The sequence below is a fragment of the Sciurus vulgaris genome (assembly GCF_902686455.1).
Source record: "Sciurus vulgaris genome assembly, chromosome: 9".
Taxonomy (NCBI): domain Eukaryota; kingdom Metazoa; phylum Chordata; class Mammalia; order Rodentia; family Sciuridae; genus Sciurus; species Sciurus vulgaris.
In genome coordinates this window covers 146,061,621-146,088,806 of record NC_136469.1, presented here as the reverse complement: position 1 = coordinate 146,088,806, position 27,186 = coordinate 146,061,621, and the positions used below count along the sequence as shown (strand labels likewise).

Here is a 27,186-nt window from a genome sequence, read left to right as displayed (position 1 = left end):
TGCGAAATCACTGTTTATTGGCTGTGATTCCATCCAGAGAGAACACACGTGAGGGCCCCCAGCATGCAGGAGGAGGCGCAGGACAGACAGACAGGTAACGCCCACAGTCTACGGTAAGCTTGGCGGCAGGGCGCCCCATGCGCTGGGAACAGGATGCGGGGTTAACGCGAGAGAGCGCCCAGTCTGCTCAACGTGTGATGACAGGCATTTAAAAAGTCGCGGACCCGGGAGGCGCCGGGGCGGCGCGGGGCGCCTACGCGCCCGCAAGCTCTGGCCGCCGTGGACGGAGGGGCGTTCGCAGTTAAGTATTGCAGTCTAATTGTTATGGCTTCTCTAAAGAGCTATGTAAGGTCATGAAGGCCCCAGGCACGCCCCTGGCCCGCAACTCGTGGACACTTAATGAAGTTTTGATGTGGACAGAAAGGGCGGGGGACCGAGACTGCGGCCTTCCGGTCGAGATAAAACTCTTCAAATACAGAGACCTCATTTACCTGAGATTCAACGGATCACGATGCAAAATAAACAAGGATGGAGCAAACACAGGGATGGCGGGCGTGGTGGACGGGCCTTTTGGGGTGCGGGAGGGACCGCTTGGTGGCCCCAGCCCAGGGCCCGCACTCTCCGACCGCCAGGGCAGTCTGTCGCCACACTGGGGTTCCTCAGGCCTCCCTAGCTCTGGAAGGTGGGAGTGGAGTGGGTGGCACAGGGCCCCCGTGGAGGACAGGCCACCGGGAAGGGGCAGGACTCGGAACGCTATAGGGGTGTGCGTAGGGGCTGGAGGATTGTCTGACTATCCCCCAGACCTATTGCTTTGTTCCCCATGGCATGGCATTCCTAAGGGCGGGACAGAGGATGCCAGGGCCTGCGATGGAGAGGCGTGCCCGTGGGCAACCAGCAGACAGGAAGACGGAAGCACAGGCCCAGCAGGTCCAGCAACCCGGTTGGTGCGCAGGGTGAGAGCTGCGGCCCGCCTGCGCCAGGAGGGGCACAGGCACCAACTGCCCGCCCCCCAACCCCAGCCCAATCCGCACAACCGGGTCCCGCCCCCACTATGGCTGTGCTCCTGAGTTTGGGCCCCGACAAGCGCCACCCATGCAGAGCCGATAAGCCCAGGGGTGCTCCCAGGGCTGACCCTTAGGGTCCCTGACCTCCACCTGGCTGGCTGGGTGGCGAACGGCAAGGACGGTGGTGGGGGCGGGCTACCACCTGCGGGTGGGGAGCATGGGGCGGGCACGGATGGCAGGGGTCCCCGGGGTCACGCCCTTGCCCAGGGTTGGGAGCAGCGATGGCAGTGCAGGAGAGGGGCGAGGCTCCTGAGGCGGGAGGGGCGTGGGCAGGATGGACCTAGGACTATGGCTTATATTGGCATTGGGGGACTGCTTCTGCTCCCGACGTCCTCCGCGAGGGTCTGTACAGGGGCGGGGCGGGGGCTGCGGCTCCCGGCGCTGTCCCGCCAGGCGCTACTTCTTGAACATGTCCTGCAGCGGTCCGGGCAGGTACTTGATGACCGTGTCCAGGATGCTCTCATCCTCCTCCTCTGGCTCGTCCCCACAGCCCGGCGGTATGGCTTTCTTGGGCCGAGTAAGGCTGCCCTCGGAGTTGGCCTCCATGGCCGCCTGCGCCTCGGCCTCTCGCTCCTCCTTCTTCTTGATGCCGTACTGCGGGGAGGGCAGGGAGAGCAGGTCAGGCAAGGGGCTGCGCTCATCCTGGTCCAGTGCCTGTCTCTGTGACACTCACACAACACCCAGGCAAGCTGGACCCTCTCTGCACTGGGGGACAAGTGAGGGACCCAGAATGTGGTGCTAGTGGCTGAAAAAGGCCTGAGATGAAGCCCCAACCCACCCCACACTGGAGGACCCGAGGAGGGGCAGTGATCCCAGCAAGTGGTCCCACCCAGGGTTCCTGCTGGGTGGGAGACCCGGGGAACACCAGGGGCATCTAAGAGGCACTGGAGATGGGGCACAGCTCCAGGTGTGGCCCGGAACCTGCCCTCCTCCAGCCCTGCTTCTCCAAGCCTAGCAGCGGAGCCAGAACCTCCCCCCGAGTCCCTTGGTCCTCTACCTGGGCTCACACCTGCACACCTGACCAAGGCTCCTCGGATGCAATGATGTGGCCCCTGCCAGAATGCCTTCAAATCCCACCTATGTATGACCTTAGCCCCAAGTCTCTTGTTTTTTCCAAGGCTAGGAAACAAGCCCAGGCCTCAAGTATGCTAGGCAAAAACTCTACCACTGCGTTACATTCCAGACCTTTTTTATTTTTTGAGACAGGAGCTCGCTAAGTTGCCCAGGCTGGCAAGAAGCTGGGGTTGCAGGCATCAGCCATTGTGCCCAGATGGAAACAGGGTCTTTGCAGATGTAATAAGGTAAGGATGGAGAGGAGGTCATCCTGGGTTTGTGAGGCCCTAAATCCAGGGACAATGGCTTTGTAAGAGACACCTGTGACCAGAGGTTGCCGGCCAGGGATAGGTAAAGGGCTTTTCCTTGGCCTCTCACCTTTAACAGAGGGAGGAGCACAGGATCTTGAGGACAGGTGAGAGGGCCACCCAGGAACATGCCAACAGGGATGCCCCCCAACACCCTGCCAGCCAGGACAGCACCAGTCAGGGGGAGAGACAGCAACGGCACCACACAGCCAGCGGGAGCAGCCGGTCTGTGCCTGGGCCGCCTCTCAGGCCAGCCTCACCCCACACAGGCAGCCTGGGGCCAGGAGGGGGAGGAGCATGTGGCTGGGCATCCTGTGGGGCAGTGCGTGGGTAGACAGAGGTGTAGTCAGAAAGTAGGTCAGGCCAGAGCACAGATGGGGCAAGCTCCCCAGCACCCCAAAGGAGGAGCCCGGGAGCCACCGGCCAGCTCAAGGGCCACAAGAAGGCACACCTATGTGGCCAGCCACTGGCCAGACCATATCAAGGCCCAGGGCATTGAAAGCTCTGTTGAGAGGCAATCCATGGCTGGAGCCCAAAACATGGCCAGATAGACTGACCACCCTCTGGACCTGTCAGCATCCGCACAAGCTCAGGCCGAGCCTTTAGTCAGCATAGGGGGACACAGGGAGGGAGGTGCTGAGTGGGCACCCACACACCCTAGCTCCTCATCTCCTTCCCAGATGGAAGGTTCTGGCTCAGCCACCTACCGTGGGTGGCTGGAAGCACATGCAAATCAGGTGGTACATATGCAAATCCAGCAGCTCACACACAAACAGGTGGTGGACATGCAAATCAGGTGGGGGTATGCAAATCAGGTGGTGAGCATGCAGATCAGACTATGGGTAGCAAATCAAGCATGGGTGTGCCAGGCTCCCCTCCTGGCCCCAAGCCGCTCGGCTGGCTTCGTACTGGGGACTGAGGGTACTGCTCCAGGAACTGTCCCCACCACAGGAGACAGTCCCAAATGGCATGCCCACCTCTCCCTCTGTTGGAACCCTGACACTGGAGGCTCATGAGGATGTGGGAGTTGGGCTCAGCCCTCAGTCCCACACCTTCAGGAAGACTGGAACAGCAGCTTGCCCACCCCCAGCTCCTGAGACAGACGGGGTGCATGCAGCTCAGGGGAGGCTGGGGAGGCCATGGCCAGGGAGCAGCAGGGTCTGGCCAGCGAGGGCATCTGGGGAGGCACACCTGATGGACAGGGCAGGGTGGTTTTCCACCTGTGAGGAACAGGGCAGGTGGCAAGCAGCAAAGGCCCAGGGTCAGGGGCTCAGCCAGCAACAGGATGTGGGTCTGCGCCGCAAGGGGAGGATGGGAGCTACTACATCCTGAACTCCCCACTGGGTGGGACCAGGCAGCATGCAGGACTCCCTGCAGCTCCAGGAGCTTGGGGGGTGGGGGGCTTGGGCCCCGGCAGACCCTCCCTGCTGGCCCACCCTCCTCACTGGGCCAGAAGGTCTGATTTGGAGGTTGTAGCTTCCATTTCCCATCTCTCTTCCCAAATCCAGCCTGGCCAGGCTTGCTGAATTTGCTGGAAGACGAATTTCTCCACAATTTCCAGGAAACAGTTGTGGAGAAAGCACACACCTTTCCTCCAGCCTGATTCCTGAAGGCCCAGGTAGCAGGGGTCCCTGAGTCCCACAGGACTCCACCCCAACAGACGGAGCCCTACCCCAGCCTCCCAGAGCTGCTGCCTGCCAAGGCCACCCCTCCCACAGCAGCCCACTCCAGCCACCTCCCCTCAGGTCCTGGGCCTCCGTGGCTCTCCACTCCGTCTCTGTTCCCTGTCTCTTCCTGTCTTCCTGTCTCCCTGAATGCTGACTCTGACTCCCTCTCCCTTTTCCCCCTGCCTGTGCCCTCTCCTGATACGCTGCCAGCCGGGGCACAGCTAAGGTGGGGTCTGCCCCCACCTACCTCTGACCGAGTGTTGGCTCTGAGGCCTAGCCTGACTCACTGGCTGCAGCAGGTCAGGGCTGTGGGGCCAGGGAGGACACACGAGCTGCTATCCAGGGAAAATCAGCGGCACTTCCCGCAGGACCCCAACAATCCAGGGCCTGGGGGCTAAGTGGGTGTCGTGACAGGTGGGGTGTCCCAGGGTGTCCTTCGACAGTGCTCGGCACTCTGCAGGTTCCTAGCGGAACACCCCTGGCAGGTGGGAGGGGCCGCCCCTGGACTGGCCCTCTGTGGGCCCTGGATGTGCCTGGCTGCGCCCCACCCGCCTCTTCTGCCCAGTCGGAAGGTCTGGTTTCTACACAAGGCTCAGCAGAGCTGCCCTGTCCTGCTCAGGGCCTGCCAGCAAGGAAGGGGACCCCAGTGTCTCGGCCGTCCCACCCCCAGCCTCGGCATCGCAGGGAGGCCCAGCCGAGGACTCGGGCAAGCCCTCTCCCACGCTCCTGCCCACCAGACGTGTGGCACTTGAAGCTGGGCCACAGGCCAGCCCAGCCACAGGAGGGAGGCAGGCAAGGCTCTGCCCTGGCCCACCCCAAGCCCACCTATGTGGGAAGCAGATGACCCCACTGGGCGCCTGGGCGACGGGTGGCCTCAAGCCCCGTCGACCCGCAGCACTGCCGTCACCCCACCCAGAGACCCCGGACAGAGGCTGCTCTGGCTTTCCCAGGCCACGGCAGGTGCCCGTCCAATCCCCTGCCCCAACTGCAGGGAGGGTGGACCGAGTGGCCTCACTGCCCACACAGCCTCGCACTCAGGACCCACCCTACTCCCGTTTCCCCACCTATGACAAGGACACGTTGCTCTCCAGCTGCCCCAGGGGGGAGGGGAAGTCACCAGAGGACTTGGGAGAAGCTGTGCTGTCCAAGATCCCCTCGGGCCTTGCTGCCCAGCCACCTATGGGCCTCTGGGGTGGACTGACCCCAAGGGAGGCCGTGGGTCCTGCCCAGCAGCCTAGGGCTGCCCACGCCACCCTGCAGGCTCCCCTGCGTGGGGGTCCAGAGCCTGGGAAGGGCCAGCCTGCCCAGAGCAGGCCAGGCCCACAGCGAGCCCGCGTGCGGGCGAGGCCCCAGCGCTGCCTCTCAGGGCTCGTGCCAGCCGCCGGCGCCATACCCACCTTGTCGCGGATGCCCTGGCGCATGGCCTCGCGCTCCGCCTCCATCTTGGCGTACTTGGCCTTGCGCTCCTCCTCCTCTTGCCGCAGAGCCTCCTGGCGCTCCTCCTCCTTCTTGGCAGCATCCGGGTCCTTCTCCTCGTCACCCCCCAGCATCTTCCCCATGTCCTTGGTGGCCCCTGGGGACAGAAAGGCAGAGGCAGGCAGCACACCCTGAACTCCTGGCCCTCTTGCTGGCCTGGGGTGTTGTGGCTGTGGGTGTTTCTCTGAGCCCCTGAGGGGCTGGCCTGTGTCTTCCTGGGCCTGGGTCCTCCTGGGCCCCGTGTCCTGTGCAGAGCAGCCTCCAGGGCGTGGAGGTGTAGAGATATGCAGGCACCACATCTGGGCAGGCATGGCAGCAGGCAGGGCAGGCAGTGCCAGGCCACCTGCAGCACTGCCTGGCACTGGCACCAGGGCCCCAGTTCCCGCCCTGCCAGCCACCACTGTCCCTATGAGGGCCTGATGATGCTCAGGCCCACACACTGCCCTGAGCCCCTTGGCTTGGCCCAGGGGACACTGTAATCACAGCCCAGTGGCAGGCACCAGGCAAGCCCTGGCCCTGGGGTGGCCCTGGGGAGTAGGGCTGGGTGTCACCCAGGAAGGCCCCATGGCCGCAGCCCTGCCCACTGGCACCACCACCAAGCAGAGCCTTCCCCTCTGCCTGGACTCGCTGGCCACAGGCCACACCCCTGTGGGGCTGGCAACTCCAGAACACTTTCGCCTGGCCAGGCACCCATCTCTGACCCCTCCTCCAACCTCTGGCTCCCATGCTGATTCCAGATCTCCTGTGGACTGCCCTGGCTGGCGTGGTCAGTGTGCCGGGCACGCCATCAGGAGGGAGTGCACACCTGCCCCTCACGTGAGTGCGGCTGCCCATTTCCACCTGTCTAGATGTGCCTCACAACCTCTAAATTCAGCACCTCTGCCTGTGTCCTTGTGTTCTTGATGCCACGATCCCTACCCTGATACTGCACCCGTCTGTGCAGTGCTAAATTGGACAGACACCCTTTCTGGGCCAAATGCTGTCTCTTCCTGTTACTTGGGAATGACCTTCCCACCTCTTTCAACAGGAGGACTGATCTGGAAGCCACCAGCTGTTGGTGAGAACAACTTTTTGGTTTGATCCTCTGGGATGTCTCCAAGCCGAGCCATGCCTGCCCCGCCCCACCCTTCCCTGGACATAGGGCCGCACGGAACTCTGTAGCAGGTGACGGATGCAGGAGACCAAGGCCACCCGCTTGCCGTTGTCATCAGGTCAGCACGCCACAAGTGCCAGGACTCAACCCCCACACGGATCCGACTCCCAGAAGGCTGAGCACCTCTGATCAGTTCTCAGACATCTCTGCAGAATTCTGCAAAGGAGATTTGAGGTCAACTCCTGGTGGGAACCCGAGTCAAGGAGTGGACGACTGGAATCCCTGCCTACAGGGCTCCGCCGGATGGGTCTTCCTAGCCGGCCCCTTTCAGCTCAGGCAAGCCTGCCTACCAGAGAATAGCCCACCTTTAAGAAGGAACAGTCCAGGGTGGTGGCCACACCTGTGATCCCAGCAATTTGGGAGGCCGAGGCAGAGGACCACAAGTTCAAGGCCAGCCTCAGCAGCTTAGCAAGACCCGACCTCAAAATAAAAAGGGCTGAGGGTAGGGTACAAAAGGATCAGCTGGCCCTGAGGACTGGCCAGGGACCAGAAGGCCAGTGGTCACCGCTCAGGGCAGGCGGCAGAGCCACCTGCAGAGAGGGGCCTGGCTTCCTGGGCCCCACAGTGCCTCTAGCAGCACCCCCTGCCTGCACCCGACCCCCAGTGCTCAGGACCCTGCTCCAGAGGCTGGGGATGCAGCTGCAGGACCACCCAGACACTGGGAAGCCTGTTCCTGGCAGAGCTGCTCTCCCGACCCAAGCCAGAAGCAGAGGGCGAGGCCAGGCCATACCCAGGGTCCACTCATGTACCCTGCCCTGGCCCTGGGAGCCAGGCGCTGCCACATCACTGCGATGAGGACACAGAGGTGTGTGGTGGCTCCCAGAATGAGGCCAGGACCCCATCCCAACCTCCAGCTCCTCGCAGGAGGGCTGGAGAGGGCTATCCTGGGACAGGAACCCCGGGCTACGGGTCTGCTCCTTGACACTTGACCCTGTGGCCTCCTCCTCTCGGGCCAGTGCCTGCTTCTCAGGGCAGCCCACAGGCTCTGGGTCACTGTCCCTGCGGGTAAGTTTGCATTTTTGTAATGAAGCCATATCGTTGGCAGGCACCAGGCTGGGCAAGCAGTGGGCAGTACGACTCTATAGCACAGATAAGAATTGTGGAAAGAATCAAACACGACCCAGTCACTCCTTGGGGTCAGTGGGTTCTGGGCCACCAGACTGCACATACTCCTTGTGGAGGGACATGGGGCTCACACAGCTGGACACAGGGCACTGTTTCTGGCAGTGGACACAGCCCAAGGGTCCCGGTGCACCCAGGGCAGGGGACCCCAGGCGGCTGGGAAAGAGTGCGGTTTGCCACAGGGGGCGGAGGAGGCCTGCAGAAGGAGTGTCACAGATTCGCTGCTGGAGAGCGGGGAGGGCGGGCTCTGGGTGGACCCTGCGGTCCGTGATTGAGGAGGGGCCCGGCACAGCCAGGCCAGCTCAGAACCAAGCCAGAAACACACCCTGGTGCCTTTGCAGGGTCTCTGGGAAAATCGCCCAAGAGTCAGTCTGCACCACAGGGGATGACGCCAGACCTATCAGCATGGCCAAGACCACCGGCAGGAAGCACAAAGGCCAGGTAGAGACCAGGGAGAGTGGCGCCCTTGTGCCTCGGCAGAGCGGTGGACGGCCGGCAGCTCTCCGTCTGGGTGCACACCCAGGCTGGGGGCAGGACGGCGGACAGACATCTGCACAGCAGTGACGGAGCGCCCTGCACAGGGCAGTCCCACTTGACCCTGCGTGTGAGGGCTGCAGCCGGGAAGCCCACAGGCAGGGAGCAGGGGGGAGCGGCGGTGGGTGGAGAACATTCTGGAAGCAGAGCAGCGGGCTGCATGGCACTGTGGCTGGCTTTTGCCACCAAACCCTGAACTTCAGTGGATTGAAATGGTAGATCTCATGTTATACATATTTTATCACAACAGGCAGAGAACTTTAAACCGTCGGTGACGTCTAGCTCCGTCTCCCACAGTCAGCCCCAGAGACCATCTCAACACGCACCTCCGAGTCGGCAGCCTGGCCCAGCCAGCACGGAAACCGCAGGACAGACAGGAATGCACCAGCCGCCCACCCTTGCCGGAGCCTGTCAGCATCTCTGGCGAGGAGGCCCTGGCCCGGCAGGACCTGAGGGTGCTGAGCAGGCAGGTTCCCGAGAGCGGTCACAGGCCCCGCGGCTCCCCAAGGCCGCTGCAGAGGAGAGAACCTGGAGCCACAGCAGCAATGGCCTCAGAAGACCAGGGCCCAGGGCCCTTGGCACAGGCAGAAGCGAGAGATGCCTGAGTCGGGGACAGAATGAGGATGGGCAGGCAGAGGAGAACGGAGCTGAGGGATCATCTGTGCACACTGCACCCCAGCGCATCGCAGGCCAAGTGAGATACATCTTCAAAACTCTTGGAAAACAGGGATCTCTAAGAATTCACAGATGGGATCTTTCAGACATCGATGAGAGAGATGATTCCCACGATACTTGGAATGTTCTTGGGAGGAGAGAGAAGGAAATCCTCTGGGTTATTTTTATGAAATTAGCATAAGAGCAGTGCTAACTGTCAGTCCAGAGACAGACAGTGAGACAGACGGCACAAGGCCAGCCAGCCTCGTCACAGCGCAGATGCCACCAGGGAAGGGAGGCAGGCTGCATCCCAGGGCCTCTCCAGGACAACAGCCTGCCCAGGCTCTCAGGCCCCAGGGCGGCTCACGCTGGCTCCAACCTCCTGACCCCACGCCAGCCAGGGATGCAGCAGCCACAGGAGTGCACGCCCTACCTGCGACTCTGGGCACCTGTGTTCCTGCAGCTCCCTGCCCTCTGCTCCTGCTGACCCAAGGCGAGGCTGCCCCGCGCCCTGCAGCCAGGGTGGGCAGAGGTGGGCGGATGGGGCAGGAAGCTTTCCCTTCTCCTCTGCAAGGGCCCAGGGCCAGCAGGATCCCCTGCCCTGCCTGTCCACTGCTCCTCTCCTACCGTGGCCCAGGGGTACCATGACAAGGGACTAAGGCCAAGGGCCCATGACAGGCTGGTGGGGACAACCACAGACCCACCTCTATGTTCTTTGCTTTTCAGAACCTGAGGGTGAACGCAGGCTGCTGTGCTGCTGAGTGACGTCCCATCCTTTCTTATTTTGAGAGAGCATCTTAATAAGTTGCTGAGCCTGCCCTCCAACTCTTCATCCTCCTGCCCGAGCCTCTCAAGTCTCTGGGATCGGGGTGTGCAGCACCACACCCAGCCAGACTCCCTTTTCAACAGCTGTGTGGAGGTGTGAGTGACAGGTGGCACGCTGGGGGCTGGGCTCGTGCACACGTCTCACAGCCATCCTGGTGGAGACGGTAGCCTGGGGCCCCTCCACCCTAGCACCCGACACAGCATCCCCAGGACTTAGAGTGCACGGCAGGGGGCCCGCTCCGCAGCCACACGTCCTCCTACCTGGAGCTGCGCCACGCTGGGCCTGTGCGGCCTGTGGCAGTCCTGCTCTTGGTGTCACCCTGTGGCCGCCCCTGCCTGCCCGTGGCCCTGCTGGTGCACAAGGAGGTCTCCACAGCCAGACTGCCAATATGTTTAAGCAGGCTTGCGCAGTTGTGCAGGAAGTCTAGGTTTCCCCATTGAGGAACTGCCAAGCTTTTCCAAAGTGCGGTGTGCACAGCCTGCGTCCTCACAAGCTGACAGCCCGCGTGGGCCTCTTGGTCCTAACCCCACCGTGGGTCTCTGGATCCTAGCCAGCCTGAGTGGGTGTGATGTGGCTGTATCTGTACAGCTTTAATCTGTATTTCCCTCGTGACTAATGACACTGAGCTTCTTTCTATGAGCCTGTTAGTCATCCTGCATCCTCTTTAGGGAATATATATCCACATCGTTTGCATTCTCAAGAATAAACTGTTTAAGAACAGCCACAGTCGGGTGCAGTGGCTCAGGCCTGTAATACAGCAACTCAGGAGGCTGAGGCAGGAGAATCGTGGGTTCAAAGCCAGCCTCAGCAACTAGTAAGGCCCTGTCTCAAAATAAAAAGGGCTGTGGGGACTGGGGTTGTGGCTCAGTGGTAGAGAGCTTGCCTGGCATGTGTGAGGCCCTGGGTTTGATCCTCAGCACCACGTAAAAATAATAAAATAAAGGTCCATCAACACCTAAAAAAATTAAAGAAAAAAAAAGGCCGGGGATGTGGCTCCATGGTCAAGCCACTCCGTTCAGTCCTGGGGCCACAGGAAGAGGAGGCCGAGCTTTCAGGAGAATTGCAAAGGTGACTCAGGAGCCAGCTCCCCACCCAGTACCGAAGCCAGTGCTGCATCACAGCATGCCATGGGCTGGGCAGGAGCACTATGCTGTGCTCTGGCTCAGGTGCCTTGGTCTCTGCCCCATCCCTCGATGTGGCACTCAGCCTCCTGGGTCCTGGCGGCCAGGGCAGTCCAAGGAGCACTGCTCAGAGCTTGGCAGGCCGTCTCGCAGAGAGGACTCGCCTGACAGTGAGGCTGGAGTGACCTCTGCAGGGAGCAGAGACACAGCGCTTCTCCACCCCACCCTGCCCAGGCTGATGCTGGTCCAGGCTCCAGTCGGACTGTGCAGGCCGGGTTCTGTGGGCAGCACACTGAAGGGCATGGGCCACCTCTGAAAGCAGAAGGTCCACGTGGCTATCCGTATCCTGTTCTGGTCACAGTCCACTCCGTGAGCTTTTGTCCGCTGCAGGCTCAGCTGCTGGTGTCATTACTATTGAACCCTTGGAGTCCTTTACATATTGAGGATACCAGCCCTTTATCAGATATGTGTGACTTACCAGTATTTTATCTCAGTCTGTGGCATGTTTATTGTTTTTTTAATTTATGTTAAAATTCATGTTGTTTTTATTTATTCTGAGATGGGTTCAAGTGATCTTCCTCTCTCAGCCTCCAGAGGAGCTGGGTTGACAGGTGCCACCACTGTGCCTGCTCATCTTTGTGCGTGTGTGTGTGTGTGTGTGTGTGTGTGTGTGTGTTCAGAAATCCACTCTTTCATCTAAGATGTCACATTCCCGGGCACGAAACTGTTCGTGGTGTCCTTTGTCGCCCTGAGCCCCTTGGTTTCTTTTTCCCTGTTCACTGTCCTGGCTCCCATCTTCCCCACCCCTTTCTTCTTTGGTTGCTTGTCTTCTAGCTGATGGAAGCTGCTGTCAATCATTTGAACCTTTCTTCTTTCTGACACTTTCAAGATACAGAGTCGCCTCAGAACGCCGCGATCAACTCATGTCCACCCGCTCCTGGTGCTGTCTGCTTTCCCCTTGGGCCGCTCCTGTGACCTCATGGGAAGTTGCTGCTTGGATTCTGGGTGCTCATGTGTGCCAGGCCTTCCTCGCTGGGGTTGCACCTGGAGCTGTGTTGAAGGTGGGTCCCCAGCCGGCCCAGCCCGCGGCTTCCTCTGCTGCGCTCTGCCAGGAGGGACCAGCCGCACAGGCCAAGAGCAGCCAGTGGAGCCTGATGTCGGTGGACGGAAGCCCCTGGACCGTGGGCACGGATGGGCCTCTCTTCTCGAGTCGGCTCGGGCACTCTGCCACAGCCTGGGACACTGCACGCTCAGCGGCTCCTCCTCCCGCCTTGGGGCCTTTCCTCACTGCCCAGAGGGGCGTCTCACAGGGCGTGCAGCACGTCTGCCGTGGCTGGACAGTACAAGTGCTGCCCAGTCCCACACCCGCTGATGGCTCTTGGCTCTTGGCCCTCTCCAGGGTAGACCTGACCCTCACCCAGGACCCTGGTGTGCCCGACTCCCCTCTGCTCCTGTGGTGGAAGCTCAGCTTCTGGCAGGGCAGGGCAGGGCAGGGCAGGGCAGGGCGACCGTGTCCTCCGGCCGGCGGGACTCCTTCCGCGGAGGGCTCCTGCTGGCTGGACAGCTCCTGACGGGCTCTGCTTGTCTTGTTCCGGGGCCTCCTGCAGCTGGCCCAGAGCTGGGGCTTGATGTTCTTCACCCACCTTGAGAAGCTCTGCCTTTTAACCAGAGTGTCCCAGGAGACAAGGGGAGCCCGCAGTCTCCGCACCAGCCAGCACCGCCAGCGTGCCGCTGGGGAGCACTGGCCACGGCTCTGTCCACCCACGCCCTGGAGGCCAGACGTGTCCCAGCAGCTGGCCCAGGTCCACAGCCAGGCCCCACCAGGAAACCAGCCCCCTGCACCCTTCAAGGTGGGTGTCTGGGCCAGCCAGGCATTGCCAGGCCCGTGTGCCCAGGAGGGGAACTGGGCCCAGACGTGCATGGGGCGCCTTCTCGGCACTACACCACGCAGCCACAAGGACACAGCGCTCACCCACAGAGCCACCAGAGCCGGGAGGACCCAGGTCACCATGTCCTCCAGCAGCCGTAGCTACAGTGCCACTGAAAGCACCCGGGCCAGGCCTGCGCGCCAGCTCTCAGCGGGGGCAGCCGTGCCACCCCGCGAGGCCCTGTCCCCAGAACAAGGCGAGACCAACGTGCCACGGGACCGGCCAGCGTCTGCCCAGGCCTTGTGTGGGCGCGGTGGGCCTGCGGAGCGTGCAGTGCCTCGGAGAGCCCCGAGCACCACACCGGGCCAGGGCCCACCTGTGGACACACCAATAGGGCAGGCCCGCAAGGACCAGCCTCCAGGGCCACACTGACCTTGGCTGACGGGAGGGGCGGGCTCAGCACCTGCCCAGCTCCCTGCACCACGGCAAATGAGAAGGCCCGCTACTGTGAGGAGAGACGGTGGACAGCAGCAGACCATAGCCACTCTGCTTCCCTCGCACACAACCGCTGGCCACAGCGCCAGAACAGGGCCACAGAGGCACCATGCCCGGCGGAGTCGATGCGCAGGCCCCATTTGCAGTGGTGGGAGCCACTGGCCGAGCTCAGCACCTAGCAAGACCTGGGCTGAGGCACACAGGAGGCCATGGGCTCCCCTCCCCGGTGACCCCAGCACCCAAGCAACCTCTGAATATCCAGAGGTCACTTCCTTGTGGAAATGGAACCAGACTCACCCAGGCAGACCAGTCCCCAGGCACTGCAGAGCAGGGGACCATGGATCTGCAGGTGGGCAGTGGGGAAATCTGTGTCCTGAAAGAAGAGTCCTCACTCAGCCCCGTCTATAGCTGCCCTCTGGCCCATCGTCCAGCTGCACAGGATCTGCTTCTGGAGAAGTGGAACCAGCCCCACAAAGCCCCACCTGCATGGTGGGGCCCTGAGCACACCCATGTCCATCCCCAGCAAAGCCAGGAGCCCCACACGGGCACAGCAGACTGCCAGCCAGGTTGCCAAGCTCACCGGAACAGGGGCATGCACTGGGGACCTTCCCCAACAGGAAGAAAAACTGAAAACCCAGGCCAGCAAAGGGGCGAGCGCCTCGTAAGTCCAATGGCACATCCACACTGCTCAAGCCAATGGCCAGAGGGCAGGACCTGCCGCTTCCAAATGCTTCCTATTAACAGAACACCCAGGCACCGGCCTTCAGACAAGACGAGGTCCCGCCTAGTCCCCTGTACTAAAGAGCACTTGGATTTACAAATGCAGAAAATAAAAATTAGATTAAATGGTTAGAAGGTGGAATTTTGGAACTATCCCAGAAAGTAGAACGAAAGCTGTAGACAACATGTAAGAAAGCAGCACAGCTTCCTGTAGCTGTGCCTGGGCCTCCAGAAAGGCGAGGAGAGGCCGAGACGGAGCCCACAGCCAACACATGAACAGGGCTCCTGGACCCAGAGCCACACGGGCGGTGGATGAGGAGGCCTGAGTCCCACCATTTCCCAATGCCAGCAGAGGGACACGGGCCGCATGCAAGACCTGGAACTAGGTCTGCTCTGACTCTCCCTGGCAACATCAGACTGGGACAGCAGAGAGGAGGCTGCAAAGTCCAGGGGACCCTTCCAACCCCCAATTCTATACCCAGCCCAAGTGCCTCTCTGGAGGGAGGATAAAGACACCTCACATCGCCCATGCACCGGTCTCAGAAAGGACAGGCAGCAGCCCAGCAGCAATGGCACTGAGTGTCCATCTCCAGAGTCACCAGTCAGAAGGAAGGGCGGGGGGTCTCAGGAGGGAGACGCGCCCACAGTCCAGCACAGTCCAGCAAACGTGCTGGGGGCTGCTGTCGGGAGAGGGAGGATTGGAGGAAAACCAAGTCTGTGTTAACCAGAGGACAAGCCCAGGACTTCGTGTGCGATGTGGCCACAGTGCCTGCTCAGACCCTCAGGAACAATGTCCCCGTCCAGAGATTCACCCGCACAGGGCCCCGTGGGACTGTGACGCCCTGAACGCCATCCTGACCCGGGGGAGGGATGAGGCCTGAGTGCAGCAGCTGACCTGAGTCCTGGCCGAAGAGGCCAGAGTCGTGGAGGCACTTGGCGAAGCACCGCAAGTGGCTGCTGACCCAGGCCTCCGAGGCAGGGCTGCCCAGGTCCCCACACCAGGCTGTACCCAGAGTTCAGGCCACGCTCACCCTGAACCTCATCGTCAGAGGATAGACCTTCCACCTAAACCTGCCAGCGGGCAGTTCTCTGCGCAGGTCCTCCAGGGTCGGAGGGTGCTCCCAGAGGAGCTGGAGAACCTGCAGGGCCCGAGGGGCCGCAGTGGCCAGGGGACCGTGCCGGGGACCCTGCCTGGGCACCCTACAGATCTCACCCTGCTGCTCATCCGTGCCCTTGGAAATATCCCTGAGGACGAAACTGCCCAGAAGCCTCCACAGCACAGGAACTTCACAGGCCGCCAGCCCGGCCGCTCAGTGCTCCTGCCTGGTGGTGCAGGCAAGGCCCCAGGCCGCCCCACAGAGGCCCTGGGAGGCCCCGCAGCTCACACACATCACGGCGGGGTGGTTTTGCACTGTGCTGCTCTCTACAGTGGAATTTACTACTTTTTAAGAAAAGAATGTACTTCTGTGTTAAAGGTATTTGCAAATACCACTGTGTAACCAGATGCAAGACCAAGATGTCTCCTACTTATTAAGAAAAGAGAGTGTCATGTGAAGCCTCTACTTCTAGGTCCCAGAGACCCAGAGGTAGGGAGGAGCAGGAGTAGCCCAGGGAGCTGGGCCACCCTCGTCACCCGGCCCCCAGGAGGGAACTGGCCAGACCTGCCTCAAAGAAAACAGAAAGGCCGGATGGGGGTGCAGCTCAGTAGCAAAGCACACAGTTCAACCCCCAGGCCCAAAGAGCAAAATAAAATAAACAATACAGGCTGGGGTCGTGGCTCAGTGCTGGAGCACTTGCCTAACAGGTGAGGCACTGGGTTTGATCCTCAGCACCACATAAAAATAAGTACACAGAATAAGGGTACTGTGTCCCTCTACAACTGAAAACATCTCAAAAAATAACGTAGAGGTACAAGGACGCCAGAAGGGAGGACTCTGAATGTCTCAGCATAGAGAAGTGACACAGGTCTAGACAGGTGCTCCTCCCAGTGGCTGGCAGGACCACCACACACTGGCCACGTCTGGACCTGTCTCCTGCACCTGGTCAACGTGCAGTGCTACTGGCCACTAGAAACAAAAACACACTTTGTACAGCACGTGGAGCTCCTCGGCCGTGCTGGTGAGGACAGCTCCCCGGATCCGCCTCGACTTGGCAGTCAGAGCTGAAGAGTGTTTCAGAGGGGCACACGGGTCCCAAAACATGGCATGAGGCCTAGAACAACATCCTGTCCCTACAGTCAGGCGAGATGAACGAGCCTCTAAGGGAGCATTTGAGCACGTGTTCTGTGGTTGTAGATGGACGGTGCCCCTTTGTGTCTGTTATGTGGCGCTAAGGCTCAAACCCAGAGCCTCCCACATGCTAGGCAAGCGCTCTGACGCTGAGCTGCAGCCCCTGCCCTGAGGAAGATAACTGAGGGTGGACCCGAGTGGGCTGCCAGCACCGTTGCTGAGCGCAGGCTGGTGGGCCGGGGTGGGCCGAGGCCCGCCGCTCTGAAGGAGGCCAGCCCAGGGCAACTGGACGCCAAGCTGGGCACCCAGGGCGTGTGAAGTCAGCCTGAGGGTCCGTGGTCCACGCAGAGTCCAGGCGGGAGCCAAGTGCCACGGGGATCCGGCTAGCGAGGAGGCTCTGCTCTGGGCTTACAGGCAGGGCCAGCCCCACTCCTGGGCTCACGGGGGACCCACCCTGTAGCTGGGGCCACAGCGACACGGACCAGGCTCAGGGGTCCTAAAGGTGGTGGGAGGTCCTCAGAGTAGAGGTGTCGCCCTCCAGGGAAGCCCCTCCTGCCGAGTCCCACAGACCCAGCCGCCATTTCTCTCTGGGAACATCCCCTGGTCAGATGCCCATCTGCCACACCGAGTGCAGGTCCAACAAGTCAACCCCGTGGCCAGGAGGGCAGGGGAGAGATGCCCAGGTCAAGGAGACGGCACGCTGGCTGGGCAGGCAGGGGGCCGCCATCCAGCAAGCCCCTCCCCTCCCCTTCCTGGCCACCTGTTAAGGCCAGAAGACAGCCTGCAGTGTTGGGCACTGAGGAAGCTGGCCAGGCTCCCTCCCAAGAGCCGGGCCTGCTGAGCCCCCACGTACACCCTCAGGTGGGGAGGCTGCCCGTCCAGGTCACTTGCTGGGCCCTGACCCTGCTGGTTCCCCTGCCTTGCCCTGTGAGGACTGCCCAGGGTGCTGAGGGTCTGCCCCTGGAGCGGCCCAGCCCTGGGGAGGAAGGCCAGAGCCTGGTCTCCACACCGCCGCCCTGGACCTCAACCCACGCGCCGGGAGCCTCCTCCCTCTGCGCGTGCTCCCTGGTCTGCAAACCTGAGCTCTTGTCCGCGGCATGCTCCTGGGAGGCCGGGGAAGGAGGCCTGCCCTGCCAGCACTGCCTCCTCGCCCACGGAGCCAGCGCCAGGCTGAGTCTGATCTCGGCTTTTGGGCGAGGACAAGCGGGGACAGAGGCGAGATGAAGCCGCCAGTGAGCGAACCCAGACAGCCAGGCGTGGCAGCAGACGCAGAGTGCCAGCCGCGGGGCAGCCTCAGCCCTCCACTCACACGGCACGCGGGATGGGCATCGGCCTCCCGGGAGAAACAGAGAGCAGCCTGACACCTCCTCCGCTGACGGGGACGAGGACGGAATCCGGCCCAGCGGAGGCCTGGAGAGCCCACGCACCACAGGCTCTCCTCCCCGGGGGACGTCGGAACACAGACGGTGGCCAGGAGCAGGTGCTGCAGACACCAGTCCTCCACCACCTGGACCTCAGTCTGCACCCAGCACCAGCACCAGTACCCAGCATTAGCACCCAGCACCAGTGTCAGGACCTGCACCCAGGGCTCAGCACTGTACCTAGCACCAGCACCTGCACTCAGCACCAGTGTTTAGCACTCAATGCCAGAACACAGCATAAGCACCCAGCACCCAACACCTGTGCCCAGCACCAAGTAACAGGACCTATACCCAGCACTCAGCATTGACACCCAACACTAGCACCTTACCTAGTGCCAGTGCTCAGCACCCAGAACCAGCACCCAGCACCAGGGCCAAGCACCCATCACCTGCACAGAGCCCCCCGGTCTCAGAGCCCAGCCCTCCCATGGGAACATCACCAAGACCCTCACACAGCAGCGACTAAGCACCCTGCTAGGTCACCCGCTCCGCAGAGGCCCTGGCCCTGCGGGACAAAACGCACGCCAGGTTTGCCTGGTGAGGTGAGGCAGTGTGGCTCAGCAGTGCCACTGGATACCCCAGGCCACACCGGAAACGGGGAGACCATGGATGGGCAGGAGGGACAGTCCGACGGGTCTTCCCAGTCCCCTTCCCCGCCGCCCTGCAGGCAGCACTCAGGGCAGGCCCCGGACACCAGCGGGCCGTCTCAGCAGGCGCCATCCTCTGCACCCAGCCTCTGCGCCCAGCCTCTGCGCCCAGGCTCTGCGCCCAGCCGCCGCCCGAGCACGGGAAGGAGGGTGCTCTGCTGGGCTGCCTGGGAGGCTCTTGCCTCGAGCGTCCTTCAGGCCACCGGGATCTGGGGCAAGAGGCGCGTCTGCCAGTCAAGTGCGCAGCGTCCCCGGAGGAGTGTGGGTATTTCGCCTCAAGTATTTGCCAGTCACCTGCTCCTCAGATGAGCAGCGAGGACGCTTCGGCCTGCGGGTGCTCCTGGTGGGCGGTCCTGATGCAGGACTTCCCCTCTTGGGTGTGAGCCAGGTGCATCCTTTGCCTGGAGAGCCCCGCGCCCATCTCGGCCTCGCCTTCCAAGCCGCTTCTAGCCAGGGATGCCTCATGGAAACCAAGAGCCTCCACTAACGCGGTACTGAACAGGCGAAGGGGCTGTACCTCAGCCTCCCGATGGCGATGTGATGTGGGCGCAGCAGCAGTCACCTTGAGACCGTGAGGATCAGGCAGAGGACAGCTACACTCAGGGCACACCTGTCACCTGCACAAGCTGCTCTCCCTCCGATTCTGTTACTGGCCTCCAAAAGCATCCTCTCCCGGTGAATCTGGAGCTACCCCTCCGGATTGGCTACTCACCTGCAGCCCAGCTCAGCACACAGCTGTCCTCCCGGACGCCCAGAACCTGGGCCTGGGCAGCATCCCTCGGCCACCCTGCTCAGGGACCACCCAGGGGAGCCCAGACACAGCCGCTGAGACCCAGTCAGGCAAGAGTAGGGAGGGCAGGGCCCAGCAGATCAGCTGGCCCAGGCCCTGGGGGTGGGATGGAATGGGGACGTGCCTCACCCTTGACACAGGCCCAGGGCAGACTCACCACAGCACCCGTCCACACTGACCACGTTGCGGGTCCCTGGAGCTGCCTGGGCAGACTGGGCTGGGTGAGAAGGCACAAAGGCCCTGCCGAGGTTCCAGCCACTGTCCACGCCTGTGCTGACCCCCGTGGCCCCACGTCTGCCAGGTTTACACCCCTGTCTCCTCTGTGGTCCTCAGGGAACCACAAGCTACGCGCTGTTCCCAAGGACCCAGAGTGCTGTGGACACAGGGTCACACCAAGGCTGAAGGGCGGGAAAAAATCGTCTGGGCCAACGTCACCACTGCCGCCTCCCTCAGCCTGAGAAGAGCGCACGCCGCTGGCGGCCACCCCCCTGGCGGGAGCACAGCCCAGGGCCGCAGGCCACCTTCAGGTTACAGTGCGCCCTGTGGCTTGCGAGTCCCAGGCCCGTGCTGATGTGGCCGAAGCACCTGGCCACTGAAGGTGACCACAGAGGACAGTAGAGGCCAGAACCACCATCTCCTCTTCCAGTGGCCATGACGCACCCTGAGGGGGTCCCACGTGCCAAAGCCATGAGGGTGGTCTCCTGGGGGGAGGCAGCCACCAGCTGGATGCCCAGTGCCCCAGTGTGACCCCAGGAGGACTCCCCTCCACAGCCCTGCCTGGCCGTGGGCACAGGACCCCAGGGTGGCCGCAATGGCCACTCAACACAACCAGGTTGGTCGTGCAGGCAGCCTGCCAGGCAGCACTGCGGCCAAGCTGTGGCCTCAGTGTGGAGGTGTCACCCCACACATCGCGCGGGGAGCCGAGGCTGTGCTGGGTAGCAGGGAGCCCTGAGGGACACAGGGACGCCTGGTGCTGAGGACGCAAACCAGAGGGGCAAGGGAGCCAGCTACCCACCAACAGGGCACCTTGGTGGGTGACAGGCCATGAGGATGCAGACACGTTGGTGGCAGGGTCTCAGGTCGTGGGAGGGCCAGAGAAGGAGGGGGAGAGGGCCAGCAGGCTGAGCCAGGAGGCATGGCACCAGCAGCAGACCACCAGGCCTGCTGGGGCTGGGCTGGCCAGGCCGCTTCCCACCCTGCAGGCCCACTGGCTGGGGTGGCTGCACAACTGCCCTGGGCATCCACCCACCCAGCAGCGTGTGCAAGGGCCGGGCCCACCCAGCAGTGTGTGTGCAAGGGCCGGGCTCACCCAGCAGTGTGTGTGCAAGGGCCGGGCCCACCCAGCAGTGTGTGTGCAAGGGCTGGGCTCACCCAGCAGTGTGTGTGCAAGGGCTGGGCTCACCCAGCAGTGTGTGTGCAAGGGCCTGGCTCACCCAGTGGCGTGTGCAAGGGCTGGGTCTCCCTGGACGGGGAGCCAGAGAAGCAGGGGCAGGCAGAGGTGCTGTGTCCACGGCCCAGCCATGTCCAGGATCATTCCCCCAGGATCATGTCCCCGCCCTGTGGCGACAGGACATGCTATGCTGGACCTGCAGTCCCAGAAGAGGCCCAGCAGAGAGGGCCACGCACACACGGAGCCTGTGGTCTGAGACCTGCAGCTGCCACCCCACCTTCTGTCCCCACAAGAGCCTTGCCTGAGACTCAGGGCAGACAAGACTCTGGGACACGTGTCCCCTGGCCGCGCCCTCCTCGCAGAGGACACGGCCTGGAGGAAGAGAAGCGGGATTTAAGGAAGCCACACGGCAGCGAGGCCTGGCTGCAGCTGGTCACCAGGCCCCAGAGGCGCCCAGGCACCCCCACCAGGCTGTGTGGTGCCCAGCCTGACTGCCCAGCCCGTCTCTCAGCGCCGCCTGTTCCCGTCTGTCCCTGGGCACCCAGGTGCGCTTCTCGTTCTGTTCCTGGGTCTCTTTCTGGGCTGCTCTCTTCTTTCCTGCGCCCGGCTCTCTGTTGGCTTCCTGGGCCCCTCCTGCTCCCCGGCCTGTGGTTCCTCCATGTCTGGGGCTTGGTCTGTCCCTTGGGGTCTCTGCTGAACCCTGACCTTCAGGGTGGACCCGTTCCCTTCCTCCGCCCATCCCAGTCTGTCTCACTCCTGCTCACACGCGCCCCGAGCCCAAAGTGATGCCCAGGGAGAGAAGAGCACGGAGCCCTGGCAGTGCTGCCAGAAAGCCTGGCACGCCAGCCTCACCCGGTGTGGCCACACTGCAGTCTCTGCAGGGGACCAGAGCAGACGCAGAGTGCCCCGGACCTGCGCAGCCGGCACCTAGCCGCCTGCACCCCAGGCTCCCCCCGTGCTGGTGCAGCCTGCCCTGGCACCACGCAGGAGGAACTTGGATGACATGAACAAAGGGGTCCAGGCTGGTAATTACCCAGCTAATTCCAGCCGTGTAGACAGTGAAATCAGATATTTCAGTTTCCTCAAAAGCCCACCTCAGGCCTGAATTAGCCACCTAATTAATTATCTGTAACAGCCCGGGATGCGCTGGGTAGAGCCCGGGTCCCTCCTGGTGCAAGATGCCAGCCTGTCCCTGAATCAGTCTGGTGACATGATGGTTATACTCAGGCTCGACCTCAGCCTGCCTTAGCCGTGAACCCCCGGCTCAGGCCAGACCGTCATCCACCGTCTGGGCGGGTGTCTCTTGCCTCCAGGAGTCCCCTTTGTGGCACCTCCTGCCCCAGCCCCCTCCTCTGGCCACCAAGGGCACCCCTCCAGCGGGAGGACTGGGCACTGGGCACAGGCTCCCCTCTCAGGGGAGGCACCCAGCCTGGGTAGACCTGAGACCCACCTAGGACAGTCCCAAGGCTCTGTGGACCTGAGCTGACCCCACAATCCTGCCCAAGAACATCTGTGCCCTGGCATCCTGGCTGGGGACCCAGGTCCTCTCCTCTACCGGCATCAAGTCTGGGCAGTCTCTGGCCACAGTGATGGCCCTGGGCCAATGAGGACAGGGCTCCTTCAAACAGTGCTCAGCAGGCTGCAAGAGCCTGCCCTCCCCAACACATACAAAGGAGGCCACACAGCTGTCCTCTTCTGTCCCTGTGTCCACTTAACCATGGATCCCTGGGGTCAGCGCTGCTCCCCCACCTGCATGAAACCACGGGCCCTGGCCCAACCCACAGCTGGCAGCCCCACACCTCTCTCTGGGCTCCAGGGCTCTGCTACAGGACCAACTCCAAGTCTGCCCTTGGTGCCCTTCTCCCCAAGTGGGAGTCAGCAGCTCAGCCCTTGAGAAGCTCTGTTCCACCCAAGCCAGGGGCCTCCTCCGTCTCCCGTCCTCCTGTCCCCAAGGCTGCCCAGGAGGCTCAGAGGGCTGACCCAGGGTGCTGCCTTGGGCTGGGTAAAGCAGAGCTGGCCGTGTGGCCCTGCTGCCTCTGCAGCTGGGAGACACATCTCTGGGTGACCCTGCCTGCCAGCCCCTCCTGGTGGCTCAGCCCCTGGCCCTCTCCCCACCGGTCCCGCCTCTTACCTCCCAGGGCCTGTTTCATCACGAATTCCATGATACTGGCCTGATTCCTGGCGACCAGTCCGAGATCTCACATTCAAGTGGGGCAGGCGTCCTCTGCCTAGGGGAGAGTGCGGGGTCACTGGAGCCCTGGCCAGGCCTTCCTCTGAGACCACTGTCACCTTTCCCAGTACCCTGTGGGGCTGACCCACCCAGGAGGGGTGCCTGGGAGGGTGGGTGTGTGAGAGAGCTTCTGTCCTCACACCCAGACCAAGATGGGCAGGTCCAGGACTGCAGTGGACCTGGCTCTGAAGCCAGCGCTCAGCAGCTCCTGCAGGGAGGAGACCGCTCCCAGCCTGGGGGCACTGCTCAGAGTCTGGCACCAGCCTGCACTGTGTGGGGGCAGGGCCCAGGGGCATTTGAAGGTCACAGCTCTGCTTCCCGCACAGGATGGGGCTGCCCAACCTCCTTGCTGGTCCTGGACCCGTGGGGCAGGGGTCCATCCACAGGGTGGAGAAGGGCGAGGGTGGGCAGGCCCTTGAGCGGTGCCCTTTGAGGAAGGTGCGTGTGGTTGTGGCCCGAGTAGAGGCCAGGCTCTGTTCCTGAGGAGACCAGAGTGACTGCAGCAGGGGCCGGGGTTAAGAGGAGTGGGGCAGATGACCCCCACCTGCGTACGCAGGGGGTCAGTGGCCAGGAGTGCATGCCCGGCTGGGTGGATTCTGCGGGGAGACCTTCCTGCAAAGCCACAGCTCTGCGGTGCCCCCCTTGTGGGCTCTCTCCTCCCCGGGAGCCCCGGGTCCCTGGGGCTCCATTGTTTCGCGGTTTCCCTCTGCAGACCAGGGAGCCCCGCCGGGGCTGGGCGGTGGAGGGCTGGGAGCTACCCTACAAGCTGGGCGCACAGGGGCGCCTCTGCCGCAAAGCCGGGTCTCCTCCGAACTTCTCCCCTCGCCCCTGGGGGAGGGGACCGCGGGCCCAGCCGCAGAGAGGCGCGGACGCGGCGGGAGCTGCGGCGAGACCCGGAGGCGCTGGGGCCCCGGGCCGCCGCACCCCCGGCTTCGCCCGCGGCCTCGGGCGGCGCGGGGAGAGAAGAGCACGGCCAGGGACCGAGAGGGCGCAGCGCCGCCGGAGGAGCCGGGGACCGGGGCGGCTTCAGCACCGCGTGGCGGACAGCGCCCGCTCGGCCGGAGGGGCCGGGCCGGCAGCGACTCGGGAGCCCGGAGCCGGGCGCAGGGAGCGGCGCGGGGAAGGCGCCGCGGGGCCGGGAGCGGGCCGGTTACCTTCCCGGGGCGGCGGCGGTCAGCGGCAGCGCGCGCTCGGGCCGGCCGGGTCCATGTGGCGCCGGGGCGCTGCGGCGGCGGCTGAAGGGCACCGCGAGGAGGGCGCGTCACGCCGAGGCGCCCCCGCCCCGCCCGCGTCCCGCATGACGAGGAGGGCGGGGCGCGGCGGCTCCGCGGGCGGGGCGGGGGCTCCGCGGCGCCCGCGGCCTCGGGTTCCCGCCCGGTCTGTCCGAGCGCGGCGCGCAGAGACCCCCGAGGTCAAGGGCGGGGCTGGGGTCACGGTCTCCACCCAGCTCGCAGCCCAGGACCGGTTCCGGGCGAGCAGCCCGGCCCTGCAGAGGCAGGGTGGGTGGAGGGTGCCTCAGACCCCAGAGCCGCGGAGTCCCTTCCCGGAGGGGCTCACCCCGGAGCTGTGACCTGTGAAGCGGAGCTGCCGAGGTTGCTTCGGCGGGACAGGGGCCGAGGGACCGGGCTGCCCCACTCCCAAGCCTCTGGAAGCCGCGACTGGGCGCCGAGAGGGGCGTGGGGTCCGCGGCTGGGGGACACCTGAAGGTCACAGCGGCAGCACTGGGCGCACACTCCGCGGGACAGTCGCCACAGCCCCGCCTGCTGGCAGCCCCCTCCCCTGCCCTGTTTCCTCCCAAACACTACACTGCAGGTCGCTGGCAGCGACCCCAGGACCTGCAATCCCTGCACACACACACACACACACCCCGACCTGGCATGGCTCAGAGGGGCCCAGAGCTGCTCAGGGTCCTGGCAAGCCTGGCTCCAGGCCAGCAGGTGGTGGTGGACACTGCATTAACTTGTCCCTCCTGCCTGAGTCATCCCAGAGCATCGTCTGATCCAGGGGAGAGACAGCTCCCAGGGGCCCCATACCCAGGACCCCAGAAGCCCTTCTGCACTGTGGAAACTCTGCTAAGGCTCCTGCACTAGGCCTGGACCAAGGGGAGGAGGCATCCACAGGACTCAGCACTCAGGGGGCACGGTCTCACAGCGACCCCACCCCTGCACCCTGGCTGACCCCAGGACCGGAGGGCACTGTCCCTCTTACCTCAGCCTCACCTCACCCTGCACATTAGGCGGTGGGTGCCCAGACCCCATCCACTCCAGGTCAGTGCTCTGTGGAATGGAGGCCCCTGTTCCAGTGTGCTGGCCTGGTCATCCAGGGTACTCAGAATCTGGGGGTGGGGGGCTGGTAGGAGAAGGATTAGTTCAGTAGGAGAGGGTCACTTCTCTCTGCAGGCACCTCTTCTGTCCATCCTCCATCATGTGGCTCCCACCCCACAGAGGACCCCAGGGTGACCTCCTGAGCCCAGAGTAGGTCCCACAGCTGACCTCAGCAACCTTTATAAGACACCTGCAGAGAGCTGACCTAGCGTCTGAGGGCGGTCCACTCAGGGTCAGGGAGGACAGGCTTCTTTAGTGAGAAGGCCAGGGTGTCCGTGCTGGACTTCAGGATCAACTGCATCCGCTGCACGGCCCAGGCCTGGGGGAGCTCCACACACCCGGAACCATCTCTGCTAGGCTCTGAATCCTCCCTCAGGTCCCTCTTGTCCTGTCTCTATCTCCTTCTGTTTTCTCTGTCCCCATCTCCGTCTCTCTCTGTTTCTCTCCCCTCCCCCGTGTCTCTCTCTCTCCCCCCTCCCTCCGTCTGTCTGTCTGTCCATCCTCGCCTCTCTGTCTCTTCCATCTCCTTTGACTTCTGTCCACATACAGCCACCTTTTCCTGCTCTTGCTCATCCAGGGCCTGATCTCGGGGAGAGGGTCCAGCCAGGATGGTCCTGGGAACAGAAGAGCACGGTGAGATCCAGGTGCCAGCCCTGGGGCCTGGGCAAGAAAGCTGCTGGGGCTGAGCTGCCCACACTGGCTGCCCAGTGAAGCAGGAGCCACAGATGGGTGGAAAGAGCCCCCCACATCTGCTCCGGGGCCAGGGAGGAGGCACTGGACCTGAGAGCTGGATATGAGTACTGATGAAACCCCAAGCTTCCAGCTGTCCAAAAAGCAGAGGCCACTCCACACACGTGGAAGATGGGGGAGGCCAGGAGACTGGGAGGAGCGGCACAGCACAGCCCAGGAGCTGGAGCCAGGCACACCTGGTGTGGGCCCTGCAGGGTCCTTCCTCCACTGGCCCTCAAATGGCTTCAAAGACTCCACCCTCCCAAGAATGGCCGAGCAAGGCCACACAAACACAGAGGGCTCTCTGAGTATGCCTGGGGCTGACCAGAGCCCTCCACCCAGGGTCCCTCCAGCAGAGGGCCACCCTGCCCACCCGACCCCAGCCCCTCTGGAGGTCCTTCAGAGCCCCCAAGAAAGGCTGCACCACAGGCCTGGGAAGGACCCTGGCAGCACCTCCAGGGCTTTTGGCGTCTACCTACAGTCCTGGCGAGGCGTCTGGCTAGGAATGGAGGTGGGGCTGGGGTCTTCGTCACGCTGATCCAAGGCATTCCCAGGAACTTCAAACACCAGCTTTAGGACCCGCAGGGAGACTTCAGCCCCGGCTTGGTCACGTTCTCCATGCTGCCTCTGCAACTCGCTGCCGTCTGGAAAGAAGGGTGCGTGAAGACTGGAGGCAGGAGGGCGGGGCCCCTGAGCGCTGGGGCAGGCCGCCCATGCACTGCTGCCAGGGCCACCTCCTGTGGCCCATTCCCGGCTACCAGCTGGTGACCCAGATGGCCCGACACCAGTGCTGCTAGAGGTGCTGCCCTGCCTGCAGTGGCCTCTTGTGCCTTGGACCCTGTTCTGGGTCTGGGGCTCCAAGGCGTCAGCTGGTGGGAAGTGCAGTGACCACCATCAAGGCCTTTGCCTACCTCACTCCAGACCCAGAACCTGGTCAGAAAGGCCTGGCACCCCTCACACCAGGTCTGCTCCCCAAGGCTGACAGAGGTGAGGCTTGTCCCAGAAAACAGCAAGGCATCCTGCCAGGCTGTGGCCTGGGCAGCGTGGGTGCTCCCCAGGTGCTAGGTCGGGCTGGCTTTCAATGCCAGCGATCCTTCCTCCAAGCTCCTGGTGAAAAGCCCCCTGGGCTGCAGAGCAGAGGGCCCTGCCCCAGGAACGGGCCAAAGTCAGGGCTGCTCCAGGCCACCAGCTCTGCTTCCTACCAGTCCCAGAGGCCAGCCCTGACCACTGTCCCCCATGCTTCCCTGCCACTGTCTCAGAGGCTGGGCCAGTCGGGAGCACAGGGGTGCCCTGCTCACCACCCCCACCACCAAACACATTCATTCCACAGAAGAGTTGCTTCCAGGCTGACCCAGGCAACATAGGT

At 63.2% G+C, this 27,186-nt stretch overlaps 1 protein-coding gene across 1 annotated transcript; it reads right to left on the bottom strand.

Annotated features, from left to right (window-relative positions):
• Positions 1 to 22,827, bottom strand: CPLX1 (complexin 1). Its single transcript, XM_079154911.1, has 3 exons — positions 22,669 to 22,827; positions 5,490 to 5,665; positions 1 to 1,658 (listed from the first exon to the last, which is right to left on the bottom strand). The coding sequence occupies exons 1-3, from the start codon at positions 22,697 to 22,699 to the stop codon at positions 1,461 to 1,463; spliced, it is 405 nt and encodes a 134-aa protein (XP_079011037.1). The 5' UTR covers positions 22,700 to 22,827; the 3' UTR covers positions 1 to 1,460.
• Positions 22,828 to 27,186: the final 4,359 nt, after the last annotated feature.

What these genes read in the sequence shown, in the direction of transcription:
- CPLX1 (XM_079154911.1), bottom strand. Translation starts at nt 22,699, where the DNA reads ATGGAATTCGTGATGAAACAGGCCCTGGGAG. An exon ending in GATGAAACAGGCCCTGGGAG is followed by an intron (nt 5,666 to 22,668) that starts GTAAGAGGCGGG and finishes TTCTGTCCCCAG; the next exon opens with GGGCCACCAAGGACATGGGG. An exon ending in GCCAGGGCATCCGCGACAAG is followed by an intron (nt 1,659 to 5,489) that starts GTGGGTATGGCG and finishes CCCTCCCCGCAG; the next exon opens with TACGGCATCAAGAAGAAGGA.